The 18,078-nt window shown below is 48.9% G+C and overlaps 1 protein-coding gene across 1 annotated transcript in view; it reads right to left on the bottom strand.

Moving 5' to 3' along the window:
• Positions 1–9,232, bottom strand: part of mrpl45 (mitochondrial ribosomal protein L45) — a 57,930-nt gene extending 48,698 nt beyond the window's left edge. Inside the window, exons 1-2 of the mRNA XM_063037087.1 lie at positions 9,102–9,232; positions 7,319–7,520 (exon numbers count right to left, since the gene is read on the bottom strand). Coding sequence (XP_062893157.1) covers positions 7,319–7,520; positions 9,102–9,176 — 277 coding nt within the window. The 5' untranslated portion in view covers positions 9,177–9,232. The remainder of the gene's footprint in view (positions 1–7,318; positions 7,521–9,101) is intronic.
• Positions 9,233–18,078: the final 8,846 nt, after the last annotated feature.

Raw genomic sequence — 18,078 nt, 5'->3', positions numbered from 1 at the left:
GGGGGTATTCTATAGGCCCCCTGCTAGCAGCAGAAATACAGAGGAGCAGATTGGGAGGCAGATTTTGGAAAGGTGCAAAAATAACAGGGTTGTTATCATAAGTGACCTTAACCTCCCTAATATTGATTGGCACCTGATTAGTTCCAAGGGTTTAGATGGGGCAGAGTTTGTTAAGTGTGTCCAGGATGGATTCCTGTCACAGTATGTGGACAGGCCGACCAGGGGGAATGCCATACTAGATCTAGTACTAGGTAATGAACCGGGTCAGGTCACAGATCTCCCAGTGGGTGAGCATCTGGGGGACAGTGACCACCGCTCCCTGGCCTTTAGCATTATCATGGAAAAGGATAGAGAGAGGACAAGAAAATTTTTAATTGGGGAAGGGCAAATTATGAGGCTATAAGGCTAGAACTTGTGGGTGTGAATTGGGATGATGTTTTTGCAGGGAAATGTATTATGGACATGTGGTCGATGTTTAGAGATCTCTTGCAGGATGTTAGGGATAAATTTGTCCCGGTGAGGAAGATAAAGAATGGTAGGGTGAACGAACCATGAGTGACAAGTGAGGTGGAAAATCTAGTCAGGTGGAAGAAGGCAGCATACATGAGGTTTAAGAAGCAAGGATCAGATGGGTCTATTGAGGAATATAGGGAAGCAAGAAAGGAGCTTAAGAAGGGGCTGAAAAGAGCAAGAAGGGGGCATGAGAAGGCCTTGGCGAGTAGGGTAAAGGAAAACCCCAAGGCATTCTTCAGTTATGTGAAGAAAAAAAGGATGACAGGAGTGAAGGTAGGACCGATTAGAGATAAAGGTGGGGAGATGTGCCTGGAGGCTGTGGAAGTGAGCGAGGTCCTCAGTGAATACTTCTCTTCCGTATTCACCAATGAGAGGGAACTTGATGATGGTGAGACAATATGAGTGAAGTTGATGTTCTGAAGCATGTTGATATTAAGGGAGAGGAGTTGTTAAAACACATTAGGATGGATAAGTCCCCAGGGCCTGATGGAATATTCCCCCGGCTGCTCCACGAGGTGAGGGAAGAGATTGCTGAGCCTCTGGCTAGGATCTTTATGTCCTCGTTGTCCACGGGAATGGTACCGGAGGATTGGAGGGAGGCGAATGTTGTCTCCTTGTTCAAAAAAGGTAGTAGGGATAGTCCAGGTAATTATAGACCAGTGAGCCTTACGTCTGTGGTGGGAAAGCTGTTGGAAAAGATTCTTAGAGATAGGATTTATGGGCATTTAGAGAATCATGGTCTGATCAGGGACAGTCAGCATGGCTTTGTGAAGGGCAGATCGCGTCTAACAAGCCTGATAGAGTTCTTTGAGGAGGTGACTGGGCATATAGATGAGGGTAGTGCAGTGGATGTGATCTACATAGAGTTTAGTAAGGCATTTGACAAGGTTCCACACGGGAGGCTTATTCAGAAAGTCAGAAGGCATGGGATCCAGGGAAGTTTGGCCAGGTGGATTCAGAATTGGCTTGCCTGCAGAAGGCAAAGGGTCGTGGTGGAGGGAGTACATTCAGATTGGAGGATTGTGACTAGTGGTGTCCCACAAGGATCTGTTCTGGGACCTCTACTTTTCGTGATTTTTATTAACGACCTGGATGTGGTGATAGAAGGGTGGATTGGCAAGTTTGCAGACGACACAAAGGTTGGTGGTGTTGTAGATAGTGTAGAGGATTGTCAAAGATTGCAGAGAGACATTGATAGGATGCAGAAGTGGGCTGAGAAGTGGCAGATGGAGTTCAACTCGGAGAAGTGTGAGGTGGTACACTTTGGAAGGACAAACTCCAAGACAGAGTACAAAGTAAATGGCAGGATACTAGGTAGTGTGGAGGAGCAGAGGGATCTGGGGATACATGTCCACAGATCCCTGAAAGTTGCCTCACAGGTGGATAGTGTAGTTAAGAAAGCTTATGGTGTGTTAGCTTTCATAAGTTAAAGGATAGAGTTTAAGAGTCGCGATGTAATGATGCAGCTCTATAAAACTCTGGTTAGGCCACACTTGGAGTACTGTGTCCAGTTCTGGTCGCCTCACTATAGGAAGGATGTGGAAGCACTGGAAAGGGTACAGAGGAGATTTACCAGGATGCTGCCTGGTTTAGAGAGTATGGATTATGATCAGAGATTAAGGGAGCTTGGGCTTTACTCTTTGGAGAGGAGGAGGATGAGAGGAGACATGATAGAGGTGTACAGGATAATAAGAGGAATAGATAGAGTGGATAGCCAGTGCCTCTTCCGCAGGGCACCACTGCTCAATGCAAGAGGACATGGCTTTAAGGTGGGAAGTTCAAGGGGGATATTAGAGGAAGGTTTTTTACTCAGAGAGTGGTTGGTGCGTGGAATGCACTGCCTGAGTCAGTGGTGGAGGTAGACACACCAGTGAAGTTTAAGAGACTACTAGACAGGTATATGGAGGAATTTAAGTTGGGGGCTTATATGGGAGGCAGGGTTTGAGGGTCAGCACAACATTGCGGGCCGAAGGGCCTGTACTGTGCTGTACTATTCTATGTTCTATGTAATGAGCAGTGATGGTCCAGAAAGTGCATGTCCATGAAGCACAGGCACAAGACAGCAGCATCCATCATCAAGGACGCCCACCACCCAGGACATGTTCTCTTCTCACTGCTGCCATCAGGAAGGAGGTACAGGAGCCTCAGGTCCCACACCACCAGGTTCAGGAACAGTTATTACCCCTCAACCATCAGGGAGGAGGTACAGGAGCCTCAGGTCCCACACCACCAGGTTCAGGAGCAGTTATCACCCCTCAACCATCAGGAAGGAGGTACAAGAGCCTCAGGTCCCACACCACCAGGTTCAGGAACAGTTATTACCCCTCAACCATCAGGAAGGAGGTACAGGAGCCTCAGGACCCACACCACCAGGTTCAGGAACAGTTATTACCCCTCAACCATCAGGAAGGAGGTACAGGAGCCTCAGGACCCACACCACCAGGTTCAGGAACAGTTATTACCCCTCAACCTTCAGGCTCCTGAACCAGTATGGATAACTTCACTCACCTCAACACTGAACTGATTCCACAACCTATGGACTCACTTTCAAGGACTCGATAATAATTTAATAGATATTTATGAATTATTATTTGTTTCTCTTTCTGTACTTGTATAGTTTGTCATCTTTTGCACATTGGTTGTTTGCTTGTTCTTGTGTGCAGTTTGATTTTATTGTATTTATTTGTATTTACTGTGAATACCTGCAAGAAAATGTACCTCAGGGCTGTATATGGTGACATATAGATACTTGATAATAAATTTTCTTTGTATTTTGATCTTTGAAACAGGGAACTAGAATCAACAGAAATGTTCAATAAAGATATTGGCCATAAAGGGGAGGAGACTTGCATTTAAGATTCAATATTATTTGTCATTTCCAGTACACAAATGTAAAGGTGAATGAAATAATTGTAACTCTGGATTCGATGCAGCGTAAAAAAAACACAGTCAGATAAAAGAACACAATAATAATTTTAAAACACAATAAATATAAATACATATGGTAGCTTATATACTGTATCCACAGTGTTCGACTGTATCCACATATGGTTTGAATGATAATTAAACTTGATTTGCTTTGATTATACACATAGATTGATTGTAAGTCCATAAACTGACGCTAGGCACAGGAGTGTCTGTGCACAAGGTGACTCTGACAGGAAATGATAAAGAAGTGGTTGGGTGGGTTAGTGGGTGGAGGTGTTGATCAGCCTTACTGCTTGGGAAAAGTCACTGTTTTTGAGTCTGGTGGTCCTGGTGTGGATGCTACGTAGCCTCCTCCGCAATGGGAGTGGGACAAACAGTCCATGAAGAGGGTGGGTGGGATCTTTCATGATGTTACTGACCCTTTTACCGGCACCTTTCTGCATCTATGTCCTTGCTGGCAGGTAGGCTGGCGCCAGTGACGCCACAGGCAGTTTGATTACCTATTGCAGTGCCTTCCTGTCTACCTGAGTCCAGTTTCTGTACCAAGCAGTGATACAGCTTGTTTGGATACCCTTTACTGCGCACCTGTAGAAGGACGCAAGACTGGAGAAGCCGCTGTGTCTCAGCGCACTGCCACGCTGAGAGAAACACCACCTCAAAGTCAACAGAGTACTTTTCAAAACGCACTGTCTGCTGTAGAGTAAGAAAGCTGCTGTCAATTTGTGCACAACAAACTCCCACTATAACAATGACCAAACAAATTGTTTCTTTTTCTTGTTAGTGATGCTGGTTGATGGACAAATATTGGCCAGAGTACCAGAAAGAATAAACCGAGGGACATGAGGGAGGGAAGGGTGAAATTGAGCTGGGTCAGTACAACATTGTGGGCCGAAGGGCCTTACTGTAGCAACACGCACAAAATGCTGAAGGAACTCAGCAAGTCAGGAAACATGGAGAGGAACAGTCAACGTTTCAGGCTGAGACCCTTTCAACAGGACTGGAAAGGAAGGAGGAAGAAGCCAGAATAAGACGGTGGGGGACGAGGTGCCAGATGATAGATAAGAGCAGATGGTTGAGGGGAGGGGTCATAGGACAGGTAGAAGAGATAAAGAACTGAAGGAGGAGGAATCTGAGAGAACAGTGGACCGTGGAACTAAAGGATGGAGGTGATGGGCAGTGAGAAGAGGAGGGGTAACAGGTGAGACAGAATGGAGAATGGAGAAAGACCTGGTTTCACCTATCACCTGCCAGCTTGTACTTAGACCCTTCATCGGGACTAGAAAGGAAGGGGCAGAAGCCAGATTACAAAGGTGGGGGGAGGGGAGGTGTAGAAGGTGGTGGGTGATGGGTGAGAGGCAAGATGGGTGGGCAGGGGAGGGAGAGATGAAGTGAGCTGGGAGGTGGGGCTACGCTGAGATGTTCAATGTTCCGTGTAATCAGCCCATGAGAGAGAGGGGCAGAATTAGGCCATTCCGCCCATTGAGTTTGCTGTGATGGACCAGAATGCAAGTAGGGAAAAAGAATCAACAAAAACTTTCAGTAAAGATAGCGGCCATAAAGAAGTCGAGACTTGCTCCACCACGCCATCGTGGTAGATTTATTATTCCTCTCAACCTCAGTCTCCAAAAATCTATCAAACTCCACTTCAAACTTACCCAATGACTTGGCCTCCACAGCCATCTGTGGAAACGAATTCTACAGATTCACCATCTACTGGCTAAATAAATTTCTCATTTTTGTTCTAAAGGGACGCTCTTTTATTCTGAGGCTGTGCCGTCTGGTCCTAGACTCCCCTGCTTTGAAACAGTGCTGCAGAGTTTCTTACATTTATCCTAAATTCATCATCATTGTTATGTGCTGTGTTGTATGACATGGGCGATCATGACCCCAACCATTATCAATACTCTTCAGAGATTGTCTGCCTGGTGTCAGTGGTCACATAACCAGGCCTTGTGATCTGCACCGGCTACTCGTACGACCATCCACCACCTGATCCTATGGCTTCACGTGACCCTGATCGGGGGGCGAAGCAGGTGTTACACCTTGCCCAAGGGTGACCTGCAGGCTACACACCTCCTCCTTTGGCAAAAACATGCAGTATCTCCACCCCACCAACTGTTATCCTAAATTACCTTATCGGAATGACAACAGCTCCCTAGGTGCCGAACCCTGTACTGGAACGTTAACCTGTGTTTCTGCAGCTGTGGGTATGAGCTCTCATTTCAAGTCATGGGACCACAATAAAAATCAGCCATAGTGTGGGATGTTGAAGCGCAAAAGGAATGCATTGGGGTCGGGGTGTAATGGAGTGAGAGGAGCAGGAAAAAGGAGCAAAATGGCAAGGAATTTACTTGGACACTTGTTTAAAGATTAGCTTTCTTGTCACATGTACATTGAAACATAGTGAAACACAGTACTGTGCAAAAGTCTTTGTGTGTTGGTTCCTTTTCGCGCCTTGTGGCGCATCAGGCAGAACTTTTTCCTGTTTCTTCAGCATTTCTGCCTGCTAAAGACTCAACACTCAACCCAGCACAGATGGAAACTGTGCAAGCAGCCAGCCGGATTCGAACCCGGGACCATTTGCCTTGAAGTCCAGTGCAGATGCCACCACACCACTGATGATAAACCTGATTCTGATACAGGTCTGTATTGTGGACTGAGAGTGGGAAGGGGGCAGGGAGAGGGCAATCATGGTTGGGAAAAGGGGAAGGGAGAGGGGAGGGAGTGGGAAACACCAGAGAGACATTCTGTAATGATCAATAAACCAAATGTTTGGAATCAAATGACCTTGCCTGGTACCTCAGGGCTACGTGTGTCTGCACCCCGCCTCACCCCTAGCTCTCCTTCTCTGCCACCTGTCCCACACCCCTCCCACGGCGCTCCACCCTCGCCGCTCCCACCAGATTCACAAACTTCTCTCCTCTCCACGATGTCAAATACAGTGCTGTACAAAGGGCTTAGGAACTTTAGCTATATATATATACACTGAAGACTTTTGCACAGGGCTGTACAGTGAAATGTGTGGTTTGCATCAATGACCACCACAGTGCAAGGATTGTGCTGGGGGGGCAGGGCAGCTTGTAAGTGTCGCCACGCTTCCAGCGCCAGCATAGCATGCTCACAGCCACGAACACCCAGCAGAAATCCACGCTGTCACGGAGAGAACATACAAACTCCTTGCAGAGAGCAGTGGAAATTGAACCCCCATCTAACAGCTGGCACTGAAAAGCATTATACTGACCACTGTGCTACTGTGGCACTGAGATACAGAACAAAAATCAGGCTATCATTGCAACATTCTGTGAATTTTTAGATAAATTAACAAGCTAGGGTGGAGGAGCAAAACCTTATATTCCATCTGGGTAGCCTCCAACCTGATGGCATGAATGTCAATTTCTCCTTCCAGTTAAAAAAATTTCCCTCCCCTCTCTTCTTCTATTGCCCACTCTGGCCTCTTAGCTCTTCTCACCAGTCTATCACCTCCCAGTGTCCCTCCTTCTTCCCTTTCTCTTATGGTCCACTCTCATCTCCTATCAGATTCCTTCCTCTCCAGCCCTTTACCTTTCCCACCCACCTGGCTTCACCTATCACCTTCTATCTATCCTCCTGCCCCCTCCCCCCACCTTTTTATTCTATCATCTTTCCCCCTTCCTTTCCAGTCCTGAAGACGTTTCTCGGCCCAAAACATCAACTGTTTATTCATTTCCATAGATGCTGTCTGACCTGCTGAGTTCCTCCAGCATTGTGTGTGTTGCTTTGGATTTCCAGCATCTGCAGAATGCCTCGTGTTTATAACTTAGCTTGCCATTCAGCATTCTTCAATACCTCATGCATTGCAAGCCTGATGCCTTTGTTGGCAGCGACTGACCATCCATACCTGTACAGGATATGTTGATGGGTCTCTCCATGTACTGCTGCCGAACCACCAGGCCTGCAGCTCGCGCTCGTTTCTCGGGATCGACCGAGTCGTCCTGTTTATGGGGCGGAACATAATGCCTCTTCTTTGTTCGCACCAAAATCAGAGTGGCAGAAGCACACAGCTTAACAGGACTCAGCAGCGTTTGCAAACCCTGGACAACCTGTCAGGTAAACAAAGATGTTTCCTGCATTAAAGCTCACATTAATTCTTCTCTGTGGACATATATGAAACATTAACACAAGAGATTCTGTACATACTGGAAATCCATGAAAATGCTGGAGGAACCCATCTAAAATAAACCTATTATTGGTCTTGATGACGGGCCTCAGCCCAAAATGTCAACTGTTTATTCCTTCATAGATACTGCCTGACTTGCCGAGTTCCTCCAGCATTTCGTGTGTGCTGCTCAGATACCCTACTAATTTCTCAGTTCCTGAGTCTCTTAGCATTTCCGAGAATCCCTCCCATCTATTCAACAATCTCTTTGCGCCCCTACCATCAAGCGGAAGTTACCGTACCGTTGTTAGGATGGAAGACAGCTTCTTGCCCCAGTCTGGAAGACAACTGAATTCCCTGCCACCACCCAGGTCTCATCAGCAGTCCCGTTATACTGTTTACTTTTTAACTTGTGTCATAAATGCACTTTATTATTTGTTAATTTATTTGCAGTAATATTACTTTATATGTTTGGTCTAGAGAAATGTTATATTTTGTTCTATACATGTGTACGGTTGAATGACGATAAACTTGAACTTGATCAAGTCCATTCCTTCTAGACCAATATTTGAAAGAGCCTAGTTAAGTCTCTACCCAAATAATTGGTATAAAAATGCAAATCACTCAATGTCTCTATGCATTCAAAATGGAATGCTGTGAATGGGGATGGGGCGGCAGGAATCATCCATCAGTCTTTATAAAGTCATATCTCTAGGACAAGGACAGAAACTGTGCAAGTATCTGAGTGAGCAGTGTGTACAGCCTCTGTCAGAGGTTGGACAGAGACGGTGTATAAGTTGATCAGCCTGCCACTATTCTCTACGCGGCGATCCCCACTGCCTTTCCCAAACCACAAGGTACGTCTGTTCACTGCCCACATCCCGTACTCACCCTGGGTCATACATCATCCCTCACTCACATAGTCCTGCCACTCGCCCCCACTCACACACGCATCCTCATGGAACCGGCAACCTCTCCGAGTTCCACCCTTTTGATACCTGCAGACTCACTCCGACTTGCTAATTTCCAACCCCACACACACAGGTTTTCTGTTTTAGACCCTCCCCTTTTGTTTCCCCAACATTATTTAACGCCATAGATCATTAAAAAGTGGTCCGTGGACTCTAGGTTGGGAACCCATGCCCTGTATCATTCCCCCTTTCCCAGAACTGCTAGTTCCCTGGTACCCCACCCCACTCCCTGGTCCCACTCTTTCAGAACTTGTAGATCATATCCACTGGTTCCCTTCTCCCCACAGACCGTCCCCTCCTAATACCACCCCGACCGACTCCCGCGTCCCCTTCCCCACTACCTGCCAGCTCCTCGCACACATTTGTCCGGTCCCCCATTCGTTCCCCCCAAACCCGGACCTGAAGGTCACCCTCTCCGAGCCATTGTTTCCCCACCTCCGGTCCCTCATCCCAGACCTAGACCCCGGTCCCAACCGCACCCCACAGATTCCTCCGACCCTTGTCTCATATTCTTCTCAGCTCCCGGAAACCCGTTTCCCGTCCCACCCCCAGACCTGGCAGCTGCCTCCCGCTCCTCGCCCCAGCGGTGTCTCCACCGCCAGCAGCAGCCGACCCACGGACGCCGCCATCTTCCCCGCCGAGCTGCCTGACGGGAAACAGGAGGTTCCTGACGCCAGCGGCGCGGAGCGCCCTCTCTGGTGAGAGTGCAGCATCACATGGATCAGGCCACTCCACCCCTCTCCCTGTTCCACAGGCACAAGAAGCTGAAGATCTCAGATTTAAAGCAACACCAAGAAAGTTGGAGGAATTCAGGCAACATCTGTGGAGGGAAGCCGACAGTCTACATTTCAGGTGGAAACACGTCATCTGATGCTGTCCAGAAGAAGGATCTCAAATGAAAACGTCAACTGTCCGTTTCCCTCTCCAAATACTGCCTTACTCACCGAGTTCCTCTGTGTTTTTTACTATCTTGATGTAATTATGTAGGGTGTGATCTGCCTGGATGGCACACAAAACCATAAGACACAAGAAAAGAGTTTGGCCATTCATTTCAGTACATGTGACAATATTAATACCAGCTTGTCCATGCTGAGCAAGGTGCCAACCTGAGCTAGTTCTGTTTGCCTGAATTTGGCCCATATCACTCTAAACTCTTCCTATCCGAGTACCTGTCCAATTATATTTTAAGCATTGTAATTGTCCCTGCCACTAACACCCCCCTCCAGCAGCACGTTCCCTTTACCCACCGAGGATCGTCACCTTGTCATGGTGGAGAGGCTTGTGAGTTCCTGAGATCCCGAGAGTAACGCCGTCTGGAGCTTAGCTCCTGGTAAGGTCACCCACGGCGGTAAGGTCAAGGGGGAGGTTCCAGGCAAAGAGCGATGCAACGGTGGAGATGGCAGGAGATGACCCACCATAATGACAGTGAAGTCAGAGGAAAGCTGCAGCAGTGAAGGGTCCGTAGTCGTCTTGCACTCCATGTCACCGGACCCTGTCACCAATCTGTCAACCACCGTGTGTGGCTGCCTGTGTATCAGTCTCCCCATGTTAAACAATCAGGCACAGGCATTCTCCATGAAGGAAATCCACCCCAACATCTCGGATAGGTGGATCCCAGATCAGCCTCTACAGCCACCTGAGGACTCACCAATAGACGATCCCTTTGGTCAGGGATTCCCAGTCTGGGAGTCACGGATGCCTCGGTTAGTGGTAGGGGTTCCTGGCATGAAAAAGGCTGAGAGCTCCTGCGAGGAGAACCTTATATTCGACTCGAGTAATCGCAGCACCCTCAGGGTGAATACCTGCCACTCATATCCCCTTCGTATCTTTTCCCTTTCACTCTGAACCCGTTCCCTGTAGTTTTAGACTGCTCTCCCCGAGAAGAGGACACTCACCTTATTCGTACACCTCCAGCGTCACCCCTCAGCCTCCACTGTTCCTGGGAAAACTGTGCCAGCCTATGCAGACTCTTCTTCTATCTCAAGCTAATCTTTAATCGGCAGATAGGTTTTACAGGAGGGGAGGTCAAGGTATCTCAGGAGGAAATTCCAGAGTCTAGGGTCCAGGCACCCAAGGGTGCTGTTCCGCATGATGGATGGTAATTGAGTGTATGCTGATGATGGGAAATGAAGGATCCCAAAGATCTCAGAGGGTTGGACGAGCTTATTGAGAATGAGGTCAGTGAGGAAACAGAAATCTTGAAAGCTATAATCTCTGATTTGGTTACATGAGATTAGCTTTATTTGTTACATGTACATTGAAGCATACAGGTTGGAGGAACAACACCTTATATTCTGTCTGGGTAGCCTCCAACCTGATGGCATGAACATCGACTTCTCCTGGTTAGAAAAGAAATCCTCCGCCTCCTCTCTTCCTCTATTCTCCACTCTGACCTCTTGCAGCTTCTCACCTGCCCCGCTGCCCCTCCTCCTTCCCTTGTTTCTGTGCTCCACTCTCCTCTCCTCACCTGGTTCAGCCCACCTGTCGAAGCGGTGTACTGGGGTGTGGCCCCTGTCGCGTGCAGACAGCTCCTTGGAGCCACAGGTGACAGCAGAGTGTCCGGTGGGGACCAAAGGTGAGTGAGCTGCCCCAGAATGGACACGACAAGCCCCTTCACCAGAGGTGCTACCCCTCCCTGGACACCCCATACACCCCTTTGCACAGTACTGCTACTGCAAAACACAAATTTCATGACATACGTCAATGATACCAAACCTGATTCTGATTCTTTCACCTCCTACCAAGCTAAGGTAACAGACATTGCTTAAAGTTATGTGTCCTCCTGAGAAAATGAGATGGGCCCAACTTCCAAAAATATATTGTCAGTGTCGGTTCATTTTAACTGAACCTTTTACAACTCCAATCCTATTGAATGGACTGAAAGTGTAACTTCATTGGCAATAAATCAGACCAAAGCTTCAAAAACTAATTCCTAAATCGAGCTTCCAGTTTCAACATATTAATACACTGGAAGACAAAGATTTTGTTTCCTGAATACTTTTGGGTGTATCTTATGGATTTTGGGCTGATCATCCTGCTGTGTACATACATCTATTGATGCTTCCGGACACATCTTCAGTGATGTTCCTGGAATCATCGGGTGTTTCGGGTCTTTCAACATCATACAACCTCCTCCAGGTGACCCAGCCGGGGCTGATCAGACCCCAGCTTGTGTCCAGACGGCTAGCTACTTATGACTCCATGGCTCCCCTCTTTTGAGCCACAGCCATCTTGAGGCCCTCTCTGCCGCATCGGTGGTACTGCGGATGGCTCTCCTCTTCCTCTCTCCCTCAATGCCCAAAATGCTGAAGACTCTAACTAAAGAACGGGCTACGAATCCCCTACAACCAACCTCCACTGGGAGACACCTCGCTCTCCATCCAGCCTGCTGACAGTTGCTGACCAGTCCTGCATACTTGGAGAGCTTCCTTTCAAAGGCCTCCTCCAAGCTATCTTCCCTATAAGATCACTATGAAATTTCCCTATCACGCACAATTTTTTTAAAAAGTCACCTTTATTTGATATTTTAATTCCTAATTCAAGTCATTTAAAATGTTGCCGACAATGTAAGCTGAAAAGTTTTCTGTCTTGTCCAGGTATGCTTAGGCAAGGCAGCTGTGTGGCAGGACAGGTTTTAGAAAAACAGGACATGAGGTCTAGAGGAGGCAGGTGAAGATGCCATGATGCACAAGCCAGGCCAGCAGACTATGTGCAGTTGGCTGACAACATGCTTCAAGCATACAAAACCGTGAAGTGCAACATGTCACTAAAGATTCATTTCCTGCATTCCCAGTTAGACTTCTTCCCTGCAAATCAGTGACGAGCACGGTGAAAGGTTTCACCAGGACATTACGGTCAGAGCAACTTGAATCCATCAGTCCTAGCTGATTATCATTGGACACTTAAGGGAGAAGCCTCAGACACTGAGGACAAATGAAAATCATCAACAAAACATTTTTAGCTTGGTTGAATTATTTCAAAGGGCCAGCACCGCTATGCAATTAAATGCATTGTATTCAATAAAAGTTAATTTCTTATTTCTCCAAATTCCTACATGATACAAGTAGTCTGAAATTATATTTGTGTTCAGCTTTGTGGTCTATCATAAACAAACAGAAATCCCCAAGAAGCAACACTTTCGAAGAAAAGCATTGCCCAGTGTTATCAGAATCACGAGCATACATCATGAAATTTTGCGGCAGCAGTACAGTGCATTACATAAAAAATTATGAATTACAATAAGAAATAGACATAGAGTCATAGAAAAGCACAGCACAGAAACAGGCCCTTCGGCCCATTTAGTCCATGCCGGACCATTTAAACTGCCTACTCCCATCGATCTGCACCGGACCATAGCCCCCCATACTCCTCCCATTCATGTACCTGTCCAAACTTCTCTTAGACATTGAAATCAGGCTCACATGCATCACCTGCACTGGTGCTCAATCCACACCCTCACCACCCTCTGAATGAAGAAGTTTCTCCTCATAAGATCATAAAACATAGGAGCAGTCTTAGACAATTCAGCCCATCAAGTCTGCTCCACTGTTTCATCATGGCTGATCCATTTCCCTCTCAACTACATCCTCCTGCCTTCTCCCTGTAATCTTTCATGCCCTGACTTAACAAGAATCTATCAACCTCCATCTTAAATACACCCAATGATTTGGCCTCCACAGCTGCCTGTGACAACGAATTCCACAGATTTACCACCCTGTGACTAAAGAAATTCCTCCTCGTCTCCAATGTAAATGGACGTTCTTCTTCTCTGAGGTTGTGCCCTCTAATCCTAGATTCGTCCACTATAGGAAACATCCTCTCCATATTCATCCTATCTCGGCCTTTCAATATTCAATAGGTTTTAATGAGACCCCCCCCCATGTTCTTCTGCTCTCCAGTGAGTGCATTTCCCCTTCAACACTTCACATTTCACATTCAAAATAAATAAGTCGTGCAAAATAGAGGACAATAATGTTGGAGGGGAAGGAGCTGTTCCTGAATCGTTGAGTGTGTGTCTTCAGGCTCCTGTACCTCCTCCCTGATGGTAGCAATGAGAAGAGGGCATGTCCTGGGTGATGGGGGTCTGTGATGATGGACGCCACCTTTTTGAGGCACCACCTTTGACGATGTCCTCGATGATGAGGAGGCTGAGTTTACAACCCTCTGCAGCTTTTTCCAATCCTGTGCAGTGGCCAGATGGTGATGCAACCATTTGGAATGCTCTCTATGGTACAGCTGTAGAAATTATATGTGTAGATGGGAAGAGTGATTGCAGTATACCTTAAATTAATCTAGAGCTATTACTCTTTCCAAAGGCACTCAAGTCTGGATTCTCCCTCCAGGTCTGGGAACCCACACCCCCTCACCATCTCACCATCCAGGGTATGCTTTCTTCTCACTACACCACAATCCAAGCAGACAGCACTGAGCACCTGTTCGTCTTCTGCTCTCGGCCGCAATGATTTTAATCTTGCTTGACGCTTTAATCAGCATGGAGTAATGGAGCCAAGCATGGGTTTGTCTTCTGCTATCAGGCCTCGACACAGAGCTTGTCCCCGGCGATGGCTGTACTGGCGCTCTCGAGAATCTAGATCGCCGGATCCTCCAAGAGATCGCAAAGGCACCAGTTCATTTAGTCAGTTCAAAACTACATCCTTCAGAGGAAACTGACAGGCTGTGGTGACCCACTTCCCAGCGCACTCAAACCGGCTCACAACAGCGCGCGCCGGCAGAGAGGCCAGCCCCAAAAAGGGCGCCAGGCCATCTTCACCAGCAGGGGGAAAAACCCGCACGCGGGAAGGGTCTGCGAATATGCATTCCCCACAGTAGTCCCGCCCAGGGAGGGCGGGAACGGGAAGGCTCTAAAGGAGGCCGCGAAGGCTTCCCCCGGACAGGTTCTGACTGGCGAAGGAGGAGTTCAAGAAGATGGAGGAATTAGGGATCATACGACGGTCCGACAGCCCATGGGCCTCCCCCCTGCACATGGTGCCCAAGGCAACGGGGGACTGGAGACCATGCGGTGACTACCGCAGACTGAACGAGGCTACAACGCCAGACCGCTACCCTGTGCCGCACATTCAAGACTTCGCAGCAAACCTACACGGCGCAAGGATCTTTTCCAAGGTAGACCTCGTCCGGGGATACATCAAATCCCTGTACATCCGGACGACATCCCCAAAACAGCACTCACCACCCCGTTCGGACTTTTCGAATTCCTCCGAATGCCGTTTGGTCTAAAGAACGCCGCACAGACGTTCCAGCGGCTAATGGACGCGGTGGGATGCGACCTGGACTTTGCATTCATCTATTTGGACGACATCCTCATAGCCAGCAGTAGTCAGCAAGAGCATCTGTTCCACCTCCGCCAGCTCTACTCCCGCCTGAGCGAATTCGGCCTTACAATCAACCCAGCCAAATGCCAGTTCGGACTCGATACCATCGACTTCCTGGGCCACAGGATTACCAAAGACGGGGCAAACCTGCTGCCCCCCAAGGTAGACGCGGTCCGCCACTTCCCCCGACCCAACACAATCAAAGGCCTGCAGGAATTCGTGGGTATGGTGAATTTCTACCACCGTTTCCTCCCCTCAGCAGCCCGAACCATGTGCCCCCTGTTCACTCTGATGTCGGATAAGGGCAAGGACATTACCTGGGACGAAGAGGCCGCAACCGCTTTCGTTAAAACCAAAGAAGCCTTGGCAAACACCGCGATGCTAGTGCACCCCAGAACGGACGTTCCTACTGCCCTAACGGTGGACGCATCCAACGCAGCAGTCGGTGGAGTGCTGGAACAACTCATCGAGGGTCGCTGGCAACCCCTGGCGTTCTTCAGCAAACACTACGACCACTCAAACTCAAATACAGTGCTTTCGACTGGGAGCTATTGGACTATACCTGGCAATCCGGCATTTCAGATACTTCTTAGAAGGTAGGCCCTTCACCGCGTTCACAGACCACAAACCGCTTACCTTTGCGTTCACGAAGGTGTCCGACCCCTGGTCGTCCCGCCAGCAGCGACATCTGTCCTACATCTCCGAGTACTCGACGGACATCCGGCATGTCTCTGGAAAGGACAACGTCGTGGCAGACGCACTTTCCAGACCGACCATACAGGCCCTGTCCCAGGGGGTGGACTATGCAGCGCTGGCAGAGGCACAGCAGGGAGACGCTGAGATCCCCAGTTACAGGACTGCAGTCTCCGGTTTGCAGCTCCAAGACCTCCCCATAGGCCCAGGTGAGAGGACCCTACTGTGTGACGTCGCTACCGGCCAACCCCGCCCCGTCGTCCCAGCAGCCTGGCGCCGGCGGGTTTTCGAGCCCATTCACAACTTAGCACACCCCTCCATCAGGACAACCGTCCGGCTGGTCGCCAACAGGTTCGTGTGGCATGGACTTCATAAACAGGTCAGCGAATGGGCCAAAACGTGCATGCAGTGCCAAACGGCCAAGGTGCAGCGGCACACCAAGGCTCCGCCGCAGCGGTTCGAACCCACCCGCCGGAGGTTCGACCACATCCATGTGGATATCGTGGGGCCCCTGCCAGTGTCACGAGGAGTGCGGTACCTCCTAACTATGATAGACCGGTTCACCAGATGGCCAGAGGCAGTCCCGCTCAGCGACACCACCTCCGAATCCTGCGCCCGGGCACTGATCGTAACCTGGGTAGCACGCTTCGGGGTACCAGCCCACATTACCTCCGACAGGGGCGCCCAGTTCACCTCCAGCCTGTGGTCGGAGGTAATGTGGGCCGGTGGGTCTGTTGGAAACACAGCTACACCACATAACTGCCTACCACCCACAGTCGAACGGACTAGTGGAACACTTCCACCATCACCTGAAGTTGGCTCTCATGGCCCGCCTGGAGGGGCCTAACTGGGTGGACGAACTTCCCTGGGTCCTGCTCGGAATCCGCACGGCGCCCAAGGAGGATCTGCACACCTCATCGGCCGAGTTGGTGTACGGCGCGCCCCTGGTCGTCCCAGGAGAGTTCATACCAGCTCCAAGGGGGCAAGAGGAAGAACCCACAGCAGTCCTGGACAGACTACGGGAGAGGCTCGGTAACCTGGCCCCCATACCCACTTCACAGCACGGACAGAGCCCGACCTGCGTACCCAGAGACCTGCAGAACTGTAAGTTTCTTTTTGTACGATGGGGCAGACATCGGACACCGCTACAGCGGCCCTACGAGGGGCCGTTTAAGGTGATCAGGAACAACGGGTCCACGTTCGTGATGGACATTGTGGGGAGAGAGGAGGTTTTCACAGTGGACCAACTCAAACCGGCCCATGTGGACTTGGCGCAGCCGGTCCAGGCTCAGGCACCGCGGCGTGGGGGCAGACCTCCCAAACAGAGGCCGATCCAGACTGTGGACATTGGGGGATGTATCGCCGGTTTTGGGGGGAAGGTGGGGGGGTTATGTGGTGACCCACTTCCCAGCACACTTGAACCGGCTCACGAAACGGCGCGCGCTGGCAGAGAGGCCGGCCCCAAAAAGGGCGCCAGGCCATCTTCACCAGCAGGGGAAATCCCACAGGGGAAAATCCCACGCGCGGGTAGTGTCTGCAAATATGCATTCCCCACAGCAGTCCCGCCCGGGGAGGGCGGGAATGGGAAGGCTTTAAAGGAGGCTGCGAAGTTTGAATAAACCTCTTTTTCCGCAACTACAACTCACCGACTACGTGTCGTTATTCTAGCGCTGTGTGTAGCACACCGCTACAAGACCGCAGACTGCAGCAATCACAGTTCAGAAGATGTATATCTACTAGAGTAGCTAGTAGTCTTGTGAGCTGTCGCAAAATGGCACCGTTTTTCTTTTTGCATTTGCACAATTTGTCTTCTTTTGTACATTGGTTGTTTATCAGTCTTTGTGCGTCGTTTTTCATTCTTTGTAAATTTTTTTTTGTTTGTTCTGTGAATGCCTGCAAGAAAATGGATCTCAGGGTAGTATATAGTGACATATACATATTTTGATAATAAATTTACTTTGAACTTTGAATTTGACGTTGGATTTGTCCAACAGGATTGTGAATTTAGAATTAAAGGAAACAATTCCTTTTCATGAGTTTCTGCTTGGATTGAAGGTGAGATATACTGTATAAGGAGCTCTAACCAACATTAATTACGCACAAAATATTGCCTAAAACCAAATTACCTTAGCTTCAGGGCAGACTTAGATTTTGAAAGTGTCTTTCATGACCCATTGATATCTCTTGTGCAGCTGGATCCTGGACTTCCTGTCAGATTGCCAGCAGGTGGTAGAAGTGGGCTCCCTCACCTCCACTCCTCTGACTCTCAATACAGAAACCCCTCAGGTCTGTGTACTGAGTCCCCTCCTTTACTCCTTGTGTACCCTTGACAGTATTGACACCCACAGCTCCAATTTGCTAATTAAATTTGCCGACGACATTGATTGGCCTAATCTCAAACAATAACGAGTGGCCTACAGGGAAGAGGTCTTGTCTCTGACACAGTGGTGTCAAGAAAACAACCTCTCCCTCAATGTCGCAAAAACAAAGGAGCTGGTTGTGGATT

The sequence above is a fragment of the Mobula hypostoma genome, chromosome X1 (assembly GCF_963921235.1).
Source record: "Mobula hypostoma chromosome X1, sMobHyp1.1, whole genome shotgun sequence".
NCBI classification, from domain to species: domain Eukaryota; kingdom Metazoa; phylum Chordata; class Chondrichthyes; order Myliobatiformes; family Myliobatidae; genus Mobula; species Mobula hypostoma.
Note: the sequence above shows the minus strand (reverse complement) of the source record. Positions and strands in the feature narration are given on the sequence as shown.